General features: G+C 39.7%; 2 protein-coding genes across 3 annotated transcripts in view; one reads left to right on the top strand and one right to left on the bottom strand.

The window, feature by feature from the left end:
* The window catches only part of LOC141438000 (outer dense fiber protein 2-like), a 107,198-nt gene extending 84,631 nt beyond the window's left edge, over positions 1-22,567 (bottom strand). The window contains exon 1 of the mRNA XM_074101623.1: positions 22,236-22,567. Coding sequence (XP_073957724.1) covers positions 22,236-22,325 — 90 coding nt within the window. The 5' untranslated portion in view covers positions 22,326-22,567. The remainder of the gene's footprint in view (positions 1-22,235) is intronic.
* Positions 12,721-25,460, top strand: part of LOC141437812 (adenylate cyclase type 5-like) — a 167,748-nt gene continuing 155,008 nt past the window's right edge. For both annotated transcript variants that reach the window (XR_012452427.1, XM_074101337.1), the window contains exon 1: positions 12,721-12,800. The gene's annotated coding sequence lies outside the window, so the exon portion shown is untranslated. The remainder of the gene's footprint in view (positions 12,801-25,460) is intronic.

The raw sequence follows: 25,460 nt of genomic DNA, 5'->3' as shown, positions 1-25,460 counted from the left end.
TAAAATTCAACAACAAGTCTTTTCGAACTTGCCGCAATAGACGCATTTTTTTCTATTACCAACTTATAATTTAATTAATAAATAACCATAAAATTAGCATATATAAAGAAAGAAAGAAAGATATTACATTTATTCACAACACAGACACAACACTAGTATGATAAGGACGTATCAAACTTTTATTTCCAGAACAATACAGGTCCAACTATAAAAAAGGTATATTAGGTACAATAAAATTAAATAAACTAAAACTATAATAAATCTAAAAATGGACCCTGCGGCATTACCAAAGATGCTGGCAGCATTTCCCCGCTGGATCGCAAGACTGATGCGTTGAGCGAGGAAACTGCCAGCTCTTCGGTCTCCTGTGGTATCTCTGAGTCTCTTTGATAGATCTTTGAAGAGACTCAGAGCGCCAGGGCCCCACGGACCAAGGGTCTCGACGCCGAAAGGTACAAAATCATATTCGGCACCGAGACCACTGTATTTTCCAACTACACTAGTATTAAGTACAAATAGACAACACGTAGGAAAGTATGTGTCATTGCGGTTGTGAATCACATATGTTTTATTCCTACACCTAAAACTACACACATACAATAAAAATCTACACACGTCTGTTTTACTTTTTGTAGACGCCAACCCTAGCGCTCCGCCAAGCCGTAGGTATACATTTCAAGAATACGGCCGAGTCAATCTACAGCCTATTACTTGTATTCTGCGTATGGAAGGCAAGGGGACACCAACACAATATTATCTCAAGAAAGACGTCATAAAGGTTCACTAATGATTCTCATAAGACACGGCTACGACCCTCGGCCAAGGGGCTTAAAAAAGAAAAGATTTTGAGACGGCAAATGAGCATGCAGCTAACCTGAAACTGCATCAAAATGGATCCATCCATTTAAGAGATTGACATTGACTCGTACCTCACGGCGCTAGACTGGCTGTTTGGAACAAGCGCGGCGCATCAATCATAATATTACTTTGACACAACCCCTGTCACGGACGTCAACAAAATGGCGCTGAGGGTTAAAAAATTGTTTCCTGAAACATTGAACAAAGCGAATCAGAAAGTTTCTGGCAGATGACCTAACTACAGAGAGTAGTCATCCAGTAACTCCTAAAGTTGTGAGCAGAGGAGTTAATAACGTGTAACCCCCTTATTCATAAACGACAATCAAACCTATTTTAGTTAAAATGCCGCTAAAATTCGTTTGTCCTTATCTGTCACTTCGACATTTGTATTTGCTAGAAAGGGACAAAGCATTTGTTAGTTAACATAGGCTTGTTAAGTTTTATGAATAAGGGGGTAAGTTTTTAACTCTGTCCACGGGGCCGTCGCTGTGGTCGCGGCCACGGCTTTAGGGAGTGGAGACAATAACTTCGAGCGAGGCTCATAGGAAACCTGGGAATTATTAATCTGCAGGTCTGAGCGTTGTTTACTGTTCAGCTGCACAGACAAACTGACTGTGTTCAATAAGCTAATTATCAAAGGAATAGCCGCAACATGCGAGATACAACCGCAACCGCCCGAGTTAATTCTATTTCCATTGTACGTAAAAGGAAAAACAAAACATTTCATTCTTCCGAATAAACAGTTACACGTGTTTTTGACACCATAATTACATATATACCATCCTTTTCTTTTTCCGATTATATACAAAGAAAAAGCAAGCTAGGCATAGTTTTATTAGTTATCACTCAGATGTTAAAATATAATACGTCGGGGCCAACGTCCAGGACTGACTTAAAAAAACCGGCCAAGAGCGTGTCGGACACGCCAAAAATAGGGTTCCGTAGCCATTACGAATTAATTAAGTAATATTTTTCTAAGGATTTCGTATTTTATACGGAATCTTCCAAGGTTAGGTATATTTTATACCTTAGGCTGCTATTTACTCTTAAACTACTAATTTTTCACGAATTTTATTTTTACAAGTCTGTTTTTTTCATGAAGCTTCGCGTTGAACATTCGCGTTCTTTTTGTGTCGCATTTTTCCCCAGTCGCGTTTTTCCCCAATCCCAATCGGTACAGAAACAGTCTCGTCGAAGCTCCGCTCACGCGGAGATCCTATCCTGGGTGGTTTTGGCCCTTCGGGCCGATGCAAAACTAACATAACCTAAGCCTACCTATGAGCCGTTAAGCCTGGTTGTGTGGGTTAGTAGTGGGGTACATAAGACTCGGTGGGAAACAGGAGCTCTGTGATACCAGGGCTCCATGGACACTGTTTCTGTGTCGATTGGGATTGGGGAAAAACGCGACTGGAAAAAAATGCGACGCAGATTAAACGCGAATGTGAAAATAAGCTTCATTAAAAAAGCAGACTTGGAAAAAAGCAAAATTAAAATTTGCTACAAAGAAAAAAGGATTATCGGAAAATAATCTAACGAACCGCGTCACCGTTCTTAGTTTTACCGCAGAATAGATTCTAGTACCTACAAGTACTTTGAGTAAATTACCCTATCGAAAATACAAACTGAGACATGGATGCACAGAAAAACCAGAAAAAGAGACCAGCGCTGGGAATCGAACCCAGGTCCTCAGCAATCCGTGCTGCGTGCTATACCCCTACACCACCGCTGGACAGGAATCTAGACACGAATTTTTCCTATGCATACATATCTCAGGTTTTTTATTTCTACTACGCTACTTATACTATTTTATTATTATTTATTTTATTTTATTATTACTTATTTGTATTTTCGATATGGTTTCACGGGATACCCGTAAAAGTAACAAATTTGGAGTTGAAATAAAAAATACAAAAAGACTCCAAAAAACCAATCATAAATTACCCTATCTTGAGTAATGAAAGTACTTTCCCTCCATGTGGCATTTAAAATGTCCTCTCCGCCCGCATATTCCTACCGTATAGATTACTCTGCAAACTGGCACAGCCCTGGCGCGCTGCAATTTAAATTCGCAATTTAATACTGGTTTTAATCTTCTTTCATTAATTATTAAACGCAATCTTATAAAGCTGAGATCAAAAGCTGCGGGCTCGGTGAGGAACTATCAACTTTTACTCTTTTACTGAGCTTCTCTTTTCGTTATGAAAGAAGCCTCGAGCCGCCGACGCCGTCGCAAAGTCTTTGGCGATGAGTCTTGCTCGCCCGCAAAAGGGATTAATAATAGAGTGAACATTACACTAAAAAAATACATTTTGCGTTCACATAATACGGTATTTGACTATTATCTATGTTTTATAAATTAAAACTAAACAATGCCTGTTATCGAATAGAAAAACAATTTTTAAGCTACCTTTACAAATAACAAAGTTATAAAGGTTTGAAATTCAAGATTAGACAGAGAAAGACATACTGGCATGTGACGTCACACGCCAGTACCGCCATACTTGCTGCATAGAGAAAAGCGTTTGAGAAAGAGACAGGTATATAGATTTTTCAAAAAATCACTATAAATTCAATTTTCAATCGATTTAAATTTTCTCTTGGCTAAGCACTATCTGTATATCTATATTTTCATAATAATCTTAGGATTTGGCAATAATCAGGAGTTGTCAAATACCGTATTGTTATAACTTTACTAATGAATAGGTATCGAAAACACAAACTGAAATATAGATGCACAGAAAAACCAGAAAAATAAGACCAGCGCTGGCAATCGAACCCAGGTCCTCGGCATTCCGTGCCGTGTGCTATACCGCTACACCACCGCTGGACAAAAAACCGTAAAAGACCGTAATAGTAAAAAAAAATTTGGAATTGAAATAAAAACTACAAAAAGATTCCAAAAAACCAATCTTAATGAATAGGTACTTTCTTCTTTGTGATAGTAAGCAGCACCATGCAGGAGCTAGCCTATTTTAGCAGTAGGGGCTAGCATTAAGGTCACAGCTCACGCCGCGTTGACAACGAGTGGGCCTCGCGTAGTCCACGAATTTCCTAGTAGTCGCTATGGCGGCAAGCAGCGGGCTGTCACCGAGTGGTCCGCTCGCCGTCCGCGCGTGGCCTCGCGAGTGAGGCGATCCGGAGACGCTACGGAGTTGATGTAATGAGCGCATGCCCATACAAATCCATAATAAACATCAGGAGCTCAAAGCATTCGCAGAGAGGCGTACAGAATGGCGATTACTGCACCGACAAGAACTAGGCTCTTAAATATTATGATGATTATGAAACATTATGAGTCAGTTTTGTGACGCCCGATACCGAGTGTATGAAAAAAAAACGTCACAAAACTGTCAATTTTCAGGTTTACTAATGTTTCGGCGAATAACGTTTGGCAACCTGTTTAATTTCGCAACTTTTCATTTCCCAACTGTTTAATATTTCTGAAACTGTAAATATTTCACGTTTTTTATAAAACTAATCTAACCTAACCTGTATTATTGCCACAACTTTAATTAATTCTAAGATGCCAATTTATTGTTTTGGAAACTCTCTCTCTCTTAAAAATGCTGCGCCCTTCCGGGTTTCATAATGTTAGTGCTATATTGTACTTTTGACATGTGAATTGCATTTAATAAATAAATAAATAAATAAATAAATAAATAAAGGGTTCTACACGATGGCCCTGAAATAAATCTTGAAATGTTTACAGTTTTTGAGTTTGCGAAATGAAAAGTTGCGAAATGAAACAGGTTGCCAAACGTTACCTTGCAAAAAGGCAGTACTCGCAATTTTCATTAAATAGGGCATTTTTTTAAACCATCGGTAGGTATCGATTCTGAGCAGGATAAAACCATATTTTTCCAAAATTAAAAAAGGGTCATTTTTTGTGAAAATGCCCGTCAATCAACAGTTGAATTGGAATGCCGGGATTTAACTAAAGTCCCGTGGGAATTACATCGTGGTCTTTATTGACGTTGAATTATAATATAATTTATAAACAACAGTGCAAAATTTCATGGCGCCATACCGAGAGATGAACTTTTGTTCCGACCCCGTGGGAATTTCGGGATAAAAAGTAGGTAGCCTATACGTGTTAATCCAGATGTCCAGCTGTCTACTTACATTCCAAATTTTATCCAAATCAGTCAAACAAAACAAAAAAAAGTAAGGATTAGTAGGAATCGCGGAAGTTAAAACATTATATTTGTTGTATGTTAATTTAAGTTAATATTTTTGAGGCAGCTCGACGCAGACACTAAACACTTAATTAGTGAACGACCGCATTCAGCTGAATTGGCTGTTAATTATAATTCGGATGCTTCATTGCTCGTGAGACTTATTCTGTTTTGTTTTAACGCCTACGCAGAGCGAGCAGGCGAGGCGTATTGTTCCTTTAGGGCGTTTGCATACGGATGTGGCCCGTTTGAGAAAATAATTAAAACATAGATCATACTCGTCAAACTGAACAACATTAGTTCAGCGACTAAAGAATATTTCGTTTTTTAATTTTTATTACACTTAAGTTTATCCAATCCAAGCAATGTAAAGCGAAATGCTTGATGTTTGTAGCGTGACAGGCGACGTCAGTTGTGTTCTAGGATGGCGTACATTGATAGCAGTATTTAATTTGTATGAAAAAAGGAAAATTCAAAGACTCCATTATTTTTAAAAGTCGCTGAACTAATGTTGTTCAGTTTGACGAGGACGATCTATGTTTTCGAAAATACAAACTGAGACATGGATGCACAGAAAAACCAGAAAAAGAGACCAGCACTGGGAATCGAACCCAAGTCCTCAGCAATCCGTGCTGCGTGCTATAACCATAAAAAATATAATTTAATAATATTGTAAATCTGTTTACAAAAAAATATATACCTCGTTGAGTTTCTTGCCGGATTCTTCTCAGCAGAGGTTTTTCCGAACCGGTGGTAGATTTTTTTTGACATTCATAAGCGCTTGTTATAGCCTAACTTGAATAAAGATATTTTGACTTTGACTTTGACTTTGAACCCCTTCACCACCGCTAGACATGAATCTCTCCTATGCACACATATCTTATGTTTCTTTTTTCCACTACGCTACTTCTTCTTCTGGTTTTTCTGTTCATCCATGTCTCAGTTTGTATTTTCAATATGGTTTCACGGGATACCCGTAATAGTAACGAATTTGGAGTTGAAATAAAAAATACAAAAAGACTCCAAAAAAGCAATCATGATCTATGTTTTAATTCTTTGCTCGTATTACAGGCCACACCCGTACAAGAAATTGCATTAAAACTATTGTGTTTATGGGTCCATGAACTATAAGGGCCTACTGTATGGTTAGTCATTCACGATGACGCGTGCCGTGGTTTTTATTACAATGTCATTAATGTCTAATTTTGTCAAAATCACGCGTCTTCATGAATGTCACTAGGTAGGTAGAGCTGACGCGGTTCGCACGGAGCGGGTGGCCGCCTGTTGAACAATAGTAATGAGCAGCGCTAACTGCGCGTCGCGTGCGCAGGCGCAGGATTGTTCAGTCGAGTTAATCAACTTGTGGAAGTAGAAGCGTGTTCAGATATTTTTGATCAAATTTTTGCTCACAAGTTTATGAACTCGACTGTAAATAATCATGTATGTTAGGAAGAACATATGTGATTTTCCCACTAACGTCGATAAGCCAAAGGCTACTAGAAACACAGGAAAGCTTAAAGTTCCATCTTACAGACTGGCTAAAACCAAAAAGTCGTTTCTGGGAAATTGCATACGTTTTTATAATAAAATTCCAAAAAATATTATAAATGAAACGGATACAAAATTCAGATCTATTGTCAAGAAGACATTAATATCAAAGGGACAGGGATATTTGGAAATAATTCCGATCCGCATTAGCGATCCCTTCAAATAGCGAACTACTGTGTTAAAAATAAAGTTGTGTCAAACACTGTGATATATACATATCATTTAATAATATTGTAAATCTGTTTAAAAAAAATATATACCTCGTTGAGTTTCTTGCCGGATTCTTCTCAGCAGAGGTTTTTCCGAACCGGTGGTAGATTTTTTTTGACATTCATAAGTGCTTGTTATAGCCTAAATTGAATAAAGATATTTTGACTTTGACTTTGTACCATCAGCCAAATAAGTGGTCTACCAATTTTCAAACAAGTTCCTATCAAATGAATATGTCGCTAAAGACGAACTTTCAAGTTGCCAGACACGTCTATTGGCATTATTGTTTTATGACATGCAAACGATTATCAACTTTAGGGTGGTAGACCACATATTTGGCTGATGGTACCTGCACCCGCGCTCGCAGACGTGCGCCCGCGCACTCGCGCCAGCTAGCGTAGGCCCTAAACAATTCCTTTGCTCACACGCATGGCGCACTCTACATTAAAATTACGCATTACTGTTTACATTTAGGTGCCAGATTTTTGGCCGCTCAGGTTATCGACATCCACGTTTAAAACAAAAATAATTGAGTAATAAGTATAGAAAAAAGCCGTGGTGGCCGAGTGGTTTGACCTATGGGCTCTCAAGCAGAGGATCGTGGGTTCAAACCCGTGCTCGCACCTCTGTATTTTTCCAAATTAATGTGCGATGTTATATTTGAAATTTATCCCGAGCTTTACGGCGAAAGAAAATAGCGTTACAGGCCATGCTCTCCCATTCTAAAAGGAGTTCTGTGTCCAGCAGTGGGGCGTATACAGGATGGGATTAACTAATATACAGGGTAGCCCATTTAGATGTGTCAGTACCTATAGGTAACGCTGGAACTACACTCGTACTCATAAGACACGGAAAAATCTGTTCTAAGGCGGCTCCACTGAGGCGGAGACGAGCGGAGCGGACAGGAGACGTGTTCGGATCGACCAATCCCTACAAGTCTGATAATGAGACAGAGATGAGATGTGGATTCAACTAATATGATTGGTCGACCCCTACACATCTCTTTTCGTCTCCGCCTCAGTGGAGCCGCCGCCTCAGACTGAATAAATAGATTATACAAGCATCACAAGGAACCATTTCTTATAAGGCACAAGCAATTCACTTATAATGTGCAAAAGGCCTAATACATATTATGCGAGAGTGAGACGGATGCTGCGTCGTAACTCGCAAGGTTCGGAATACTGATTTTATTGCGACCGCAGCGCTCGGTCTGCGGTGTTTTTGATATCAAAATGTTTATTGAGCGAAGTAAATGTTTGTTATTGGGTAAATGATTGATGTGTATCATTATCATCACCATCATCAGTGAAAGACTTCCATTGAACAAAGTTATGGGTGAATATTTGAGCGCTGTGACCGCTCTCTGACTTTCGTGGGCATTTCTCATTTTTGTGCACACAATCAATTCCATAGATGTACTTATACAGTCAAGGAAATGAACCTTTTCCCAGGCCCCGCGAATTTAGGTACGCCTGCACAAAAATAATCACAGTTTTATATTGTTTACCTTTGCGGGATTAATTTAAAAACGCATAATATTTTAAACGACTTCAAGTGATTTTGTACCATATTGTGCATTTAGTAAGGTCGAATATTCGTGCACATTTATGTGGTCACTATATGCACTATGCCTGGAAAAGGGTTAATTTACGTCCCGTCGTCTTTTTATAATCATTTTTGTCATGATTTCTTTAGCAGATGTATGGAATGTCAATATGACATTCGTAGCACATAGGTTCCACCCTGGGTAGTGATTTAATTTCTTTGACTGTACACTACCGTGGATATAATTTCCGTGTCTAATATTTTGAGAAAGTGCTAATGTTACGATGGTTTTATGATACGGGAACTCATCGTAAGATTTTTTTTAATACTACAAATAGGTTCACATCCACGGTACTGATATCCATAGAAGTGAATGTGTGCACAAAAATGAGAAATACCCTAATAGGGAATATTACACAAAACTCTGTGCAGGGACACTAGCACAAACCATAAACAAACCGCCATGACAACGCCGGCTTCTCTTTATAGTTTGTGACCATGACCTATCATGACATATATTACTTATTAGTAACAAAATAACATGATATTCACATCGATAGTAACGATATGGTTTATATCAATTCAATTTATGTAAAGTGTAAACAAAGACGCCATTAACCCGACCACAGACATTTAGTGATGTGAAAACCTAGAACCTAGTGCAAAATAATTAATCTGTTCAGTAAATCGATTTATTTATTAATTGAATAGATCCAAGTATTTTTGTCTATTTTATTATTTACAATACTTGATTTCATTCCAAAGACTGTTTATTCAATTATAAAAGCAGTGACTATTTTTTAATTTTAACGTAAGTAAATAAAAATCGCTTACAAAATCAAGCATTAATCGATTTTTAAAATGTCAATTTTTCCTCCATCTCTACGCTAGTCTATGCTAATACAGATTATACCCATGTTTCATTCAAGAAATACCTAACGTCAGATTTTGACGAAGTATTTTCAAATGAAAATTAAATATTAAAATCAAGTGAATTTTGGTCAATAAAGTGTGTTTATACGTCTGTTTGTATTTGTCAGAAATATTACAAATTTAGCCCTCTGTTTTTCGCAGTAAGTCGCCGCGCTAACCATTGACATCCGATATAACTTCCGTTTCAAACGGAACCGGAACCGGAACGGATGTTTAATATCAAACGGAGGTTCCGACTTAACGGAAACGGAATCGGAGCTCCGTAACATCCCTGCCGTAAACACAATCACCCTCCCCGGCGGCAGGTTAACAGTGGGCATGCTTTTATTTGAGAGCGCACAAACAACTTCCCGAATGATTTTTATCCCCGATCCCTGCTGATGAACACCCCCGCCGGCTCGTAAAGCGTTCCGGCACGTACTTACTCCCAGGGTTGCCAGGGTGCGGGGATTATTCGGATATATCTGGAAATATCCGGATATGTCCGGGTTCAGGGAAAACGTCAGAACAGGTATAGGAGCGTGTCAAAATAAATAAGTTCAAAAAGAATATGGATCAGTTTTCATCACAGATGTGCGATATATTGCGAGAGATGTTTTTCATTAACTAATAGAAAATCTTCATTAATTTATCCTCACACAGCACAGCTCTAGTGGACGCAACTGAGCGGAGCGAGGATAGATAAGTTAAGCTAGAAATAGAAATAATAAATGGAATAATATACTCAGATTGAAAATACAAACTGAAATATAGATGCACAGAAAAACCAGAAAAATAAGACCAGCACTGGGAATCGAACCCATGTCCTCGGCATTCCGTGCCACGTGCTATACCGGTACACCACTGCTGGACAGTAAAAATTAAAAATTAAGTAAAAATTTGGAATTGAAATAAAAAATACAAAAAGATTCCAAAAAACAATCTTAAGGCAGTTGTCTCACCGCCGGCGAGGAAACGATTGGCTATCGACTATTTTCTCGCTCAAGAAACGAACAAAAGATATAAGATCCTGTGTGAGTAAAAGAGACATATCTATTAATAGTTGATCGCTGTCGGTTCACACTGCCGGCGAGAACTCGCTTTACATCTTTTGTCGCAGCGACAAGAGCTATAAAACTCGCTGAGCTATAAAACTAGCTCAGCGATACTCGCTCAGCGCTGTTAGCTTGGCGGCCGCCCGGCTCGAGCGAGTGGAGCGAGTAATCGCCCGTCGTGCTCGAACACTCGCTTTTCACTGCTCGCCCACTCGTTTCTAGTTACTCGCTCTGCTCGCTTCTCGCTCATCGTCGGCGGTGGGACAAGTGCCTAATAGACTCAGCGGCAAAAATTGGCTCATTCTACATCGGGAGGGCCAGATTTTTGGCTGCTCAGTATTTTTTGTACCGAACAATGTGCCCAGTTTAGGGAGCTACAGAAGTACGTGTTGTTCTGGCAACACTGGCGCGGGAGGGATGTGCGGTAGTAAAATTAACTACGCCACGGTGCACGTTTTATTGCCAGATTATTCTCGAATCTCAGCCATGTCGTGGGCGAATCGCATGAACTTAATTCTTCGGGCAGGCTTTACTAGGCTGCCGGCGGCCATGATGTATTTATTGAAACACAATGAGAATGTGAATGGGCTTAAACGTCAATGTTGTATGTAACTTAGGTCATCCCACCGTCATTGTCATTTTAAAGTTCTATAATCTCAAAAATAGCTCAACCGATTTTGATGAAACACTAGTTTAAAACTACTGCTGGGAAACTAGCTTTCACGTGAAAAAAGCCGCATCGAAATCAGTTAATCCGTTTGAGAGCTACGATGCTACAAAGGTAGTTAGGCTAGTAGGTTAGGTTAGTAGGCTAGGTGGTAGATTTTTTTGACATTCATAAGTGCTTGTTATAGCCTAAATTGAATAAAGATATTTTGACTTTGACTTATATTATAACACCCTTTTTTGTGTCGGGGGTTAAAACGTGTACCTGTCGAATCGCATAATATTGATTGTCCTATAAGTAGTTGATTGTATAACAAGAGCATAAAACGAGCCATTTTACCCGAGGCGTTCATCGTACGGCGAGTGTGGATAGACACGTCGAGGGGAAAAAGGGTTTAATGCTCGAGTTTTACACTCTGGTTTTTACTTCGATTGAGAGGAAATTAAATAGTAACAGTGGAAACAATTGTTCACTTACTAGTTTAATTTTTTATGCATTGGTATATATTTTTTTAGTTTTATTGATTTATTTTGATTGATTATTAAACTTTTTGTTTGTGGCTTTTACACCTGATTACCTTGACCTTAGACGAAGATTTTACTTTATGCACTAGAGCATAAAAAGTAATTTTAGGTCGCCTAGATCCAGCATAAATACCAACTTTAAGAGCATGAGAAGTGAACAAAAATTTTGGCTGAAAATATTTAGCATAATTTTGAATGACATACTTTGTTTATCCTATTCATTTTTGCGTATTCACGTTTAAAAATCTTAAAGCATGTTTGTGCTAATATAAGTAATAGTTAATTCTAACATCGATTTACTTGAAACGTAATATTCCTATCATAAAAATTTCTACAGGTGATATTTGGCGAACGTTTCCTTATGGAACGCAAATGAAAATTCACGGTATAATTTGTGGGTATTTCTAGAGGAATTGTGCGAAATACCGAAATTTCACTTCAAATGAGACCTAAATAACCTAACCAAGTTTCACGGGTAAAAGCTAGTACCTAAGTAAAGAAATGAAATAAATAAAAACCATTTATTTTCATCGTACATTTATTAGAGAAACAGGGAGAGACAATTGAGTACCTGAAGTTTTCTAGGATGGTCCATATTATATTTTTTATCCATAGTAGTATCGATAGTCTTATGTAGCTCACTTCTGTAGATAGTTATTTATGTGTCGCCGTACGTACGTACGTGTATGTACATTGTACAGTCACCCGCATCAATATCTGACACAACAAGCGTGCATAAATATCTGATACGACTCTATTTCTAGGGCCGGAAGGACGTGTCAGATATTTTTGCACGCTCCGCTGTGGCTGATATTAATGCTGGTGACTGTACGTGTTTGTGTGCGTATGTGTACGGCGATATTTAACAACTGACAGCTGTCAATACGACGTCTTTTTTTAACCAAACAGACCAAGGCACAAAACCTATTAATCTCATGAAACGTGTGGTTTGCCGAAATAAAGTTTGAATTTATTTTAACAACAAAACGGCAAATGAAAAAAAAACTATCTTCAGGGATGAGCTACATTATTATAAGACTACTATCTATAAAAATATAATATGGACCATCCTAGAAAACTTTAAGTAAACTTTATAATTTCTTTTATAATTATAATTATAATACGGTTATAATTTCAAATGTTCTCGATACACAGATTGTTTCTCTTTTCCGCAGAAGCGGCGGCGAACCCTCGCGAGGAGGAGGAGCGCGAGGAGGAGGCGGAGGGGTGCGGGGCGGGCTGCGTGCGCGCTCTGCCGCCGCCGCTGGCCGCGCTCTGCGCGCCGCACCGCTTCCACAACTTGCACGTGAGTACTCCACACTAGCAGCGAGCGTACAGTACCCGGCCATAAAGATCGCACATCGTTCTTTGGAAAGAGACTCGGCTTCGTAGAGCGCTGTCACACACTATTTCTGTGACGTTTTTCAGTCGTTGTACAGATGCAATAGAGTACGGACGCATTTAATTAAAAATATATAATAAAGAGTTGTTGAAACCCCCCAAAACTCTAAATTGTACGATGGCATCTTTACGAAAAAGAGGGAACAATCCTTTTTGTAGTAGTTGCAACTGCTCTCTATAGATATCCGAAGTCTACTCGTACAGTCGAACAAGTTGAGTCATAAACTAGGGTGGAACCTTTTCATAAACAATTTCACTATGAGATCCTAGACAAAAGTATGAGATGTCAACATTCCATTAGTAGCTCAAAGGTTGCACCCTGCGTCATGATTCAATTTGACGTTAACTAATTAAGTCCATAAAGGTGCAGTATTTATTTGATATAAAACGTTACTTAATAAATACGATGATTGATAAACGTTCGCAGCGTTTGGAAATCGCGTTGTCGGTTAGGACACATATTCGAGTTCAATATGTTTGACCGCGCGCACACGTTCGCATCGCTTATTAATTCGCGCGATGATCGCGCATCGCGTTCTATTAGGACCATGCCTTAGGCTCTTTGTTCGCACACTTAGTCTTCTGGCTCTATATCATCATGTTTTGCAGGTGGTATAGGACCTTGTGCAAGGTCCGCCCGGATTGCTACCACCATCTTGCTCGCTAATCCTGCCGTGAAGCAGTGCTTGCACTGTGTTTCGGCGTGGAGAGTAAGACAGCCGGTGAAATTAGGTACTGGCAGTTGAGGTATCCCATCTTAGGTTGGCAACGCATCTGCAATACCCCTGGTGTTGCAGATGTTTATGGGCGGTGGTGATCTCTTACCATTAGGAGACCCACTTGCTCGTTTGCCATGTTTGATCAAAAATATCTGAACGCTACTATTGTAAACGACGTAGAATCAGATATTTTTAATTGTTTTTTTTTCTAAGAAGTATATGAAGTTGACTATACAAGGTTTAAAAAAACTGGAGTCTTCATATATCGACTTTTATAAAAATACAATGATAAACCTATATTATTGGGCAGTCCTCTCTTTCGGGTAAAATCTAAGGGCCTGGACACATGTCGCCGGTACGGTGCCGTCTACGGTGTCACGGCGCGGCGCCGTCAAACGGCGTCGTGCCGAAACACGGTGCCGCGTACGGTGCCGTACACGGCGCCGCGAACGGCGTCGTACCACGGCGCGGTGCCGTGTATGACGCCGTGCACGGTGCATCGCTTGGTAGTTTAACTAGTTTACGTTTTGCTGCTGAACGCATAACACGCAAGTAAATAGTGCATAAAAATCTCTCCATCATGGTTCATTAAAGACATGTATGGATTCACCCAATATGTTCGTTTCTGTTTTTTCTTCATTCGTCGTCTTAGCAGTAGGAGCAGGAGAATACGTTTTTCTTGGTCCATGTCAAGGCAAAAACTGTATACTTGTATATATTTAAAACGACAATTGTTTTGTATATTTGAACCGATGGTTGTACTTGCGTGTTATGCGTTCAGCAGCAAAACGTAAACTAGTTAAACTACCAAGCGATGCACCGTGCACGGCGTCGTACACGGCACCGCGCCGTGGTACGACGCCGTTCGCGGCGCCGTGTACGGCACCGTACGCGGCACCGTGTTTCGGCACGACGCCGTTTGACGGCGCCGCGCCGTGACACCGTAGACGGCACCGTACCGGCGACATGTGTCCAGGCCCTAAGCAGATTTCGAGTTCGTATCTAAAATTTTAACTTTCTCAGATTTTATGATATTATACATAGACTATTACAGATCATGATTGATTTTTTGGAGTCTTTTTGTATTTTTTATTTCAACACCAAATTTGTTACTTTTACGGGTATCCCGTGAAACCATATCGCAAATACAAACTGAGTCATGGATGCACAGAAAAACCAGAAAAAATCAGAAGAATGAAATTTTTTCTGGTTTTTCTGTGCATCCATGTCTCAGTTTGTATATTCGATATGGTTTCACGGGATACCCGTAAAAGTAACAAATTTGGAGTTGAAATAAAAAATATAATTTGATTGCTAAGTAGCGACATCTCTTGTCTGGGTGAGCGGTTGGTTCCGAAAGAGTGTGACGTCTCTCGATGAGAGCGGAACATAGATGTCGCTAGTGCTGCTGCATAAGTAGCGTAGTAGAAATAAGTAACCTGAGATATGTATGCATAGGAAAAATTCGTGTCTAGATTCCTGTCCAGCGGTGGTGTAGGGGTTATAGCACGCAGCACGGATTGCTGAGGACCTGGGTTCGATTCCCAGCGCTGGTCTCTTTTTCTGGTTTTTCTGTGCATCCATGTCTCAGTTTGTATTTTCGATATTACAGATCAGACAAAACTGCTGGATGACCTATGGTCAGTGCACGTCTAGAAATAATAACTGTCGAAGCAATATTCGTGACCGTATTTTCATAATGACACATGCAGCCTCGCATCGCTGCAAATTGTCTCTTATTCGGGTACCCCTGATGTGTTTACATTATTCACGCAGTGTTTTACATGTTGTTTTGTTGTCGTGCGGGGGTTGGTTATAAATATTAATGTGGATTGAAACAAGTCGACAAGTATGTCGCAAAATACACTGACGAGCAAAAGAAAGGGTCGGTTACAAATACAACGGTAACTACAAAACCCGATGTGATAACGCTACAAAAAGCTGCTGTTTGACGACCGGATGGCTAAGTGGATAGAGAACCTGACTACGAAGCTTGAGGTCCTGGGTTCGAATCCCGGCCGGGGCAGATATTTGTGTGAATAACACGAATGTTTGTTCTCGGGTCTTGGATGTTTAATATGTATTTTAGTATGTATTTATCTATATAAGTATGTTTATCCGTTGCCTAGTATCCATAGTACAAGCTTTGCTTAGTTTGGGGACTAGGTCAATTGGTGTCAAGTGTCCCATGATATTTATTTATTATTTATATACTGAGCAGTAACAAAGCTGGCCCGCAAATGTAGGTATGCAGTAATAGGTAGTTTTGTATGTAGTGGGCCAAATTTTGCGCCGCTGAGTGCCTTCTTCGGGTAAAATGAGTTGAGTGAAGAGTTTTATTCTTTATGTTAAGTTAACTTTATCATCATCATCATCATTCCAACCTATACACTGCTGCAAGGGGTAACAAGGGATAACTGCATTGAATTCGGTCTAACCGTTTAAGAGCTACGGTGCCACAGACAGACACACATAGCGGTCAAACTTATAACACCCCTCTTTTTCGTCGGGGGTTAAAAACAGATGGCCGTTGGGGCAATAAAAACATAAATTAAATAATAATTAAACAGATCAGACACATAAATGAGAAGCCATGTGATGCCCTGAAGAACAGGCGCTGGCTCAGCATTGTGCTGCGGTAAGCCGCAGCGCTGGTATTCTGCCAGTACCCATACCGAGTAAGGACGCCGACCAACGTGATAAACTCAGCGTAGTATAGTCATCAAATGAGTTTTATTGTACAGTGGGATCTTAAAGTAGCAAAATTTATTAAACTTTGAATAACTTATTTATTATTATTATTTCAAATGACAAAAATGAGATGAGGGGGGTTCAGAACACTTCAAGATAAGAGTTTCTGGAGAGACATTAAGTGCAATCTGAGCTTAATACGAAAGTTGGATTTTGGCTCAATGTTTCGGAGTGGTGGGGGAATTGATGATGAAGATACAAAACTAGCTCTGAATCTCAAGAGAACCTCCTCTTCCTCTGTATCAGGTTGCTTACCTGCAACGAGTCGATTAGTAGCACTGAGTTAAGTGCTTCTCATTAGAAGCCACTGCTGGCCGCGGGCGGCTGTGAGAGGACAACTTTCCAAACTTAGTTTTGAAAGTTTCACGGAAGTCTGAAGTGGCACGGGTTAATGGAAGCCTTTGCTGCTATGAAACGGATGGATTAACTTAGTAAACTATACAAGACTGCGCTAGCTGACGCGGTTTGCGCGGAGCGGGTGGCCGCCTGTTGAACAATAGTATGAGCAGCGCTGACTGCGCGCGTCGCGTGCGCAGGATTGTACCTGCACCCGCGACCGCAGGCGTGCGCCCGCGGTGCACCCCCGTCAGGGGGGCAAATTCGAAAATCGAAGTTCGTATCTTACCTTCCTTTGCACTCTCGTATTAACCCTTAACCACCTACGTGCGGTCTCTCAGACCTTAGCAGATTTAAAAATGATAATAATTCGATGCAATCGCGGCGCACAAACTTCTAGTGACCTTATACCTTTTCCTGGGAGCCAATCAATGGCCGCCATGAGGTCGACAAGTTTGGATGTGTATTCCTTTGAATTAAGTGAGCTTAATACTGGCGACAACGGTCTCAGGGACCGTAGGTAGGTGGTTGCGTAATATTCATACGTGGTCTCCCAGACCGCACGCAGGTGGTTGTGTGTTTTATTTGTTAACATTTTTAATATAATTAAAAAATATTTCTTTTTATTTTTTAGTAAAACATGCCTCCTAGTAACACAGTCACAAAAGGTGGTTAAAATAAGTGTCATCATTGAATGCAAGAGACTAATTTGTCTCGAATGTTCGAAAAATTATTATCGATTGGCGACAAAAATGGTTGTTTTGAGGGTTTCCAGTTTTATAAAAATAAAAGGTTCCTGTAAAATTAAATCAGTTAAATAACTTAGTTGATCATTCAATTTGATGAAACTTTAATAATAATCTTTATATTATGTTCCTATATTTTGAGATCTCATATCCCCTTCGGGTAAGTAATTTTACAGTAGGGATAAGAGAAGTACTGAAATGTGTTAAGTTTATGAAAAAATCTATTGATTTATTTTGTAATGTTTATTGCAAATAAATAGCATAGACTGTAAAAAAATATTTATTGCTTTTTTATTAAATTTAAACTAAATTTCTATACTTATTGCATATCCTTTAAAACTAGCGGTCTTCTAGACCGCTCATAGGTGGTTGAGTTTCTGAAACAGGACGTTGGTAGTTAAGGGTTAAACAATATAAGCGTCAGCGGGAAGGCAAAATACGGAGTTCGAATTTTGCACGACGTAGTACATTAGCTCACTATGCAAGGCACAGCAAGGGATCCCCCAGCATACATATACACAGACGCACAAAAGCCGAGGCACTAGCGGACTAACAGGGGGTTGAAAGCTCGTTGGAAGGGACGGTCCGCCCTGGGTCTCCAGTACCAAGAGGCCTCCAAATAAATCAATAGTTATAATAAATATCCTGGACACTTGACACCAATTGACCTAGTCCCCAAACTAAGCAAAGCTTGTACTATGAATACTAGGCAACGGATAAACATACTTATATAGATAAATACATACTGAAATACATATTAAACATCCAAGACCCGAGAACAAACACTCGTATTATAAATACAAAACATCTGCCCCGGTCGGGAAACGCACCCAGGACCTCAAGCTTCGTAGTCAGGTTCTCTAACCGCTTGGCCATCCGGTCGTCTAAATATACTTAAGTTCTCTTGATCAAGACGGACAAGGATAGTACTTATATCAACTTTGCTACTAACTATTTTCTTTATTTTATTTTTCTTTATTTGTTTGTTTCACTAACACTACGGTAAGCATCGTACATTTAACTAATACCATGTACATACCTAACATATTTATAAGTAATACTAACAACTGATGGATCCTAGTTATCTGAATAAATAAATTAGTTTAGTTTAGTTTATTTATTCACTCAACATAACAATTACATTATATAAATACATTAAGTCAGATTATATAAGAATTTATGCTGAGATCGTCAAAATTTGTAAAAATAAGAAAATATAAAAAACAATCAATAAAATACAATGTCAAAATAAATTAAATTCTTCCTCAAGGGGGAGTTGTCAAGAAATCAAATTATTTTTTTTTTATTTAATTGTTATGTCCTGTTATGCACTATTAAATAAAAAGGGAGACTAATATTTAAACAGTTTATTTGACGCAAATGATTAACATTAATTACACTTTGGAAAATGGCTACAAAAGCGCACGTCTTAAGGAGTGACTTAACGCGGCGACGCGTAACGGGCAACTGGCCTATATTTCTAAAGTGCTGTATCTGCAAAACGTGTCGCCACAGTACCTAAAACTAAAACTATAAAGAAATGGTATCTCAAATAGGGATCGTCATAACAAAATAAATTTACTTAAAACATATATACAAATATTCAAATAATGTCAAGAAAAGATTATTTCCGAAAACTCACAGAATACAGAGGGTTATCCATCAAAAGGCTTTTCACCCGGCGACCGAATGCCTATTCGCTCAGGTCTTTTATTTCGGCGGGCAGACGTAGGTAGGAATAGGTAGGCCCCACAACTCGCGGATTCTTTCCTGAGAGTGCCATGCGACGTGGGACTGTCCTAAGGCGTCCTGTGGTACGCAAGGTTTTGCCTTGGATATTTACGCATTCAAATGTGGATAAGTGTTTCCTCACAAACATAAGTAACTCATAAACATAAACAAAGTAGTGCGTCATTACGCGATACTTCCGAAACAGGTCTCTACAGGAATGCCTTGGTGGTACACCGATTAGAGTCCGTACGGCACGTTTTTGCATCAGCATTACTCTATTGGCATCCGTGGAGTTTCCCCAAATGAGTGTACCGTACGACATCAGCGAGTGTTTAAATTTTATTATTATTTTATTATAAATGTACCTACAGCAAAGTAAATTGACAAACTAATAATCAAAGGATCTGTCGGCTGTAATTTACACTTACTTGACAATTTGCAATTTGCAGGTGGTCGGATCTTGTGCAAGGTCCGCCCGGATTGCTACCACCATCTTACTCACTAATCCTGCCCTGAAGCAGCAGTGCTTGCACTGTTGTTGTTGTGTTTCGGCGTGGAGAGTAAGACAGCCGGTGAAATTACTGGCACTTGAGGTATCCCATCTTAGGCCTCTAGCTTGGCAACGCATCTGCAATACCCCTGGTGTTGCAGATGTTTATGGGCGGTGGTGATCTCTTACCATCAGGAGACACATTTGCTGCTGGCAATTATAATTTTGTTTGAAAGTTAGAGTGAATTTTAGTTTATTAAGTAATTAAATTAAAGTCATGGCTAAGTTACAGAAATACGTTGCTTCAACCTCCCTTAAAAAAACCTGGCTGCCTGCAACACGCCGTGTGCAGTAGTACGCTGTGTTACCATGGTGTCAACTGAACTTGTAGTCTACGATTTTGAACACGGAAAGCCTTTAAAACCTTGTCCATCTTGGTTTATTTACTACCAGGCATCCTCTGAGGGCGGCCGCAGATTTCGCAAATAATTGAATATTTCTGAAACACCAGCGATTACCTGTTTTAACGAGATTTTTTACAGTTATTTGCTTCTTTTATAGCTGCAGCTGTATTGCCATTTTTATTCAGATTGGGGTTGTTTGTTAACCGACTTCGGAAAAAATTGGGAGGTTCGGCATCTATCTATCAGTTTGGCAGTATTTTTATCCTCCTACGGCCCATCCTTTATAGAGGGTTTGTTATAATTTGACATCGAACTCTCATAAGGCTCCGTTCCCACCAGAAATGTGAGAGGATGTGTTGCGAGGAACGTGTTTTACATGGACCAATAGGAACGCTTCATTCACCTCGCCTCGCTCCGCTCAGCTGTTTCCACCAGAGCGCTCAGCTGTGCGATGATAGGCAAATGAAGCGTTCCTATTGGTTAATGAAAAACAAATTGGCATTGATCACTTCTTTTACAATGTGGTCTAATTACATAACCATTTCGAAGAATATGTTTATTAAATCATATTTTTTTATTTGCAAAATAACGTTTGAATTTTGTTCGACCTTCATCGTAAATAAACGTTTTGTAACTAAACAACCTAATACTAACACTGACAGGTGACAGGTGACACTACGTTTTTTTTTAATAATTGTGGCGGGCAAAGATAAACGTACCTTTTAACGCCATGGCAACTACGGTTAGCTTTAATACCGGTAGCTTATAAGGGCCATTAAATTTTTTTACCGACACTAATCTGTACGCGACATTTTTCAAAAAATTGCAGATTTTTGTAATTAAACATGTTTTTTCTGTAATTTAATAGATGGTGTACATGAATACATGCCATCCTACGTAAGTTCAACCTATCAAACCGTGAAATATCTTGTTGGAAGTACGATTTTTTGGTAACGCAGGAGACGCCCAAAGTGTCGGTAAAATAGTCGATTGGCCCATAAATCTGATAAAAAATTTACAACCCAACTAAAACCAAAAAATATAAAAATAAACATTTTTTTTTAGACCAATACCAATTCCTCGCAACAAATCCTCACATCTCTGGTGGAAACGCAGCCTAAGTGACGTAAAGTTTCATGTTCGTGAAACAAAAATTTAACTTGGGCCGCAGAATATGCATGCATAGTTATCATCATCATCATGTCAGCCGAAAGACGTCCACTGCTGGACATAGGCCTCCCCCAAGGCTCTCCGCTCAGACCGGTCTTGTGCTTTCCGTATTCACCGCGATCCCGCGATCTTAACCAGGTCGTCGCTCCATCTTGTTGGAGGCCTACCGACAGCTCGTCTCCCGGTCCGCGGACGCCATTCGAGAACCTTCTGACCCCATCGGCCATCAGTCCTGCGAGCAATGTGCCCCGCCCACTGCCGCTTCAGTTTCGCAATTCTTCGGGCTATGTCGGTAACCTTACTCTACTGCGGATATCATCATTTCTGATTCTATCCCGCAGAGAAACCCCGAGAATAGCCCTCTCCATAGCCTTTTGTGTGAGCTTCCTCATGAGGCCCATCGTTAGCGCCCACGTCTCAGATCCGTAAGTCATTACAAGCATAGTTATAGGTGAAGCTAGCTAATCGTGCTTAACCCTTGAACCGCCATTGTCTGAATTATAAGACAAAAAATATCCAGCTCATTTCGCCGCAGTCTTATAATTAAGACAAAATGTCATATAGTTTCGGTGTAGGTGGCGATACGGGCACGTACGAATAAAAACGTATTGGTGGTTAAAAGGTTAATAGCCTTCCCTATGTTCCAGAGATCATGCTATCATGCTCACTTTTTCCGAATACGTACTTCCACAGCACAGTACGAAAAAGGAGCAGTACCTACACCGTCTTCATACAAACGGCCGGTACGCGAGTTATACCTACGCGCCACGAATTCTCAGCATACCTCGGCAACCATCAGTCGCGAGTGCTGCGCGGTTACGTACGGACTCACGCGCATTTATTACGTAACTTAATATGTCGCAACGATATAAACAGTATTATATTAAATATAATGACCCGGATAACTCACGTCTTAAATCGAGTTTAGCTCGACATGTTTCGGGCTAATCCGTAGCCCTTCGTCTTCGGAGCAACGCGACTCAGCGGCTGCTGCAACACGCGCACTGCGCGCCGCCGCTCTGCTCGCGCGACTACCCGACGAAACTGACACCGGCACACAACTACCCGCGTTTTCATCATCATTACAACTGTCAAATGTAGGGTAGCACACAACACTAACAATATCGCTCTGTAAAGGTACGTTCACACACACCGATGACGCAGCACGAGTATTTAACACCGTTTTCCAACTCGGAGGTACCGTCCAACCACTATCCCGGTTGAAATTCGGCCGACGACTAATCTCGATGGCTTCACGCACTTTCCGCGGAATGAAAAATTTCTCTCTCGCAAGTACAGATACCTTATCAAATCTGATATAGTGCGTCGAATCCGAGTTCATTGAGTGCTCGGCCACAGCAGACCCTTGTCGTCCTGTTTCCTCATACTGCGTATGTGCTCCGATACCCTCGTGGAAACGTTTCGTCCAGTCTCTCCAATATAGCTCTTACAACAACAAACAACAAGGGGTCTGCTGTGGCCGAGCACTCAATGAACTCGGATTCGACGCACTATATCAGATTTGATAAGGTATCTGTACTTGCGAGAGAGAAATTTTTCATTCCGCGGAAAGTGCGTGAAGCCATCGAGATTAGTCGTCGGCCGAATTTCAACCGGGATAGTGGTTGGACGGTACCTCCGAGTTGGAAAACGGTGTTAAATACTCGTGCTGCGTCATCGGTGTGTGTGAACGTACCTTTACAGAGCGATATTGTTAGTGTTGTGTGCTACCCTACATTTGACAGTTGTAATGATGATAAAACGCGGGTAGTTGTGTGCCGGTGTCAGTTTCGTCGGGTAGTCGCGCGAGCAGAGCGGCGGCGCGCAGTGCGCGTGTTGCAGCAGCCGCTGAGTCGCGTTGCTCCGAAGACGAAGGGCTACGGATTAGCCGAAACATGTCGAGCTAAACTCGATTTAAGACGTGAGTTATCCGGGTCATTATATTTAATATGAGTGAGTCTCACGGTAGTTTCATGTTCAAAATATAAACAGTATTGTTCGGTGTATGGATGTTTAAATTCATCTAATACAATATAATAAAAACGTATTGAAGTTATGTATCAGAATGCGAACTCTTCATACTCTTAAATTCAACAATAAAGCTTTTCGCAGAATCCAGAAGAGGCCCAAATACTTCTCCGTAGCAAATATGTAGGGTAATAGAATAAAATATTTTTTTTTAGTGTACCTCCCATAGACGTAAAGTGGGGGTGATTTTTTTTCTCATCCAACCCTATAGTGTTTTCGATTCAGTGATTTGTTTGCGAAATATTCAACATTAAAGTGCAAATTTTCATTAAAATCGAGCGTCCCCCTAAAATCTAAACCGATGGAAAAAATTAAAAAAAAACACAGGATGGTAGTAAGTATATCAAACACGAAGGAAAACTATAACGGTTAAGTTTTCTTGAGAATTATTAGTAGTTTAAGAGTAGATAACAGCCTTAGGTATAAAATATACCTAAACTTGGAAGATTCCGTATAAAATACGAAACCTTTAGAAAAATATTACTTCATTTGGTCGTAATGGCTACGAAACCCTATTTTGGGCGTGTCCGACACGCTCTTGGCCGGTTTTTACACTGTTATTTTAGCGTGTAATTTAAGTGTAAAGGACCCACAGACGTCACGAAAGGTCCCACGATCAGGCTGCACCGTTCGATCGGTCCGATTTATCGTAAATTTTTACGCCACACAAATGGGAACACCCAAATACCCCGAAACATTTTATTCCGAATTTCACAATACCTAAGACATATAATTTCGATTACCTAAAATCACGAAATTTATTTAGCCTAATTTCAAAATATCGATTTTTATATCCGATTTTTATAACTCCCAAGAAGGAAAAATCTAGATATTTAGGTACAGTCAAGTGTAAAAGTATGAACTTATTCAAAGTTTCATAAATAAGTACCACATACACTTATTCCGACGCATTAAGGCCGTAGTAACATATTTTTGAGTGGTTCGAATAGATACTTTGTTTTGCACTTGACTGTACACATAGAGGATAACAGTATCCCGATTATCAATTTTCCGGAATGACATCGCTAAATCGGAAATATTACATTCGGTATAATAAACTTCGTTGTTTTAATAATCGGTATCTTGGATTTTGAATTAATATCAATCAAATTAGGTAGGTATTACCTGCATAGGTTAAAGTTAAGTTAGAATTGCGTCAAGGAGCTTCGCGGAATAGGAGCTCCGCGGAGTTTCAGTACAGCTGAATGTTACAGTTTAAAAAATCGTACAAAACTGTACAGTTTTCTCACACACACAATAAACGGTAGGTACCAGTCAAACGGTGCAGTCTGATTGTTACGATTTTTTGGGCGTGTTTCCACTAGTTTTATTGACAGTACTAGAATAGTACTGTCAATAGAGCTAGAGGGAACACACCTTTTTTCGTAGCGTCTGTGGGCTTTATAATTAATCAAACAAACTGACTCTCGCATTAATAATATCCAGTAGAATATCTTTTCCATCCCTTGTTCCAAAATTAATGTATCATTTATTGAACATGTCAAAACTAGTCCGCCCCCTTTTAGGATTATCCGGCTAGTTGCCAAACGAGCGGACAGTCGTACGTGACCCTTGTGCCAACGCGATAAGGCTCACTATGCCCTGTGAGAGCGTTGACTGTACCATCGGATATGTTCAAATTCAAATTCAAAAACATTTACCTATTTTAGAATACAGTTATATTATGATCTTAAAATAAGTTTAGCACATGTATTCAGCATGCAAGCAAGCGTACAAATTATTAGTTTTAGGTCACTAAAATTTAGGTTATAATTTTCGTCAGTATTATTATCTATAGGTATTTTATTAATTCATTACACATTTAATTATGTGCTATATTATTATATCATTTAATTGCTATTGAAAAATTTACTAGTTCTTACCATTTAAATAATCCTTGATACTCTTTTAGCCATTTTGTTAGATTTAAACATGTTTCCCGACAGAGTTCTTAAATTTTGTGGTAAATGATTATAAATAATAATCACGGGACAATTCACACCAATCGCGTACACACGGTACACTTGTCGCGTGTGGCCGGGGGATCCTGTCCCAAATCGGCATATTCAGTCACCATCGCAAGTGTCATCGTGATGCTCCTTAATTCATCTGTAAAAGAGTTCAAGGCCTATTATTATTATTACATTATTTTAGAAAATTATTATACTAAAATAACAAATTATGCGCGTC

The sequence above is a fragment of the Choristoneura fumiferana genome, chromosome Z (genome assembly GCF_025370935.1).
Source record: "Choristoneura fumiferana chromosome Z, NRCan_CFum_1, whole genome shotgun sequence".
In the NCBI taxonomy this organism is placed as follows: Eukaryota; Metazoa; Arthropoda; class Insecta; order Lepidoptera; family Tortricidae; genus Choristoneura; species Choristoneura fumiferana.
This window is presented reverse-complemented; position numbering and strand designations above follow the sequence as displayed.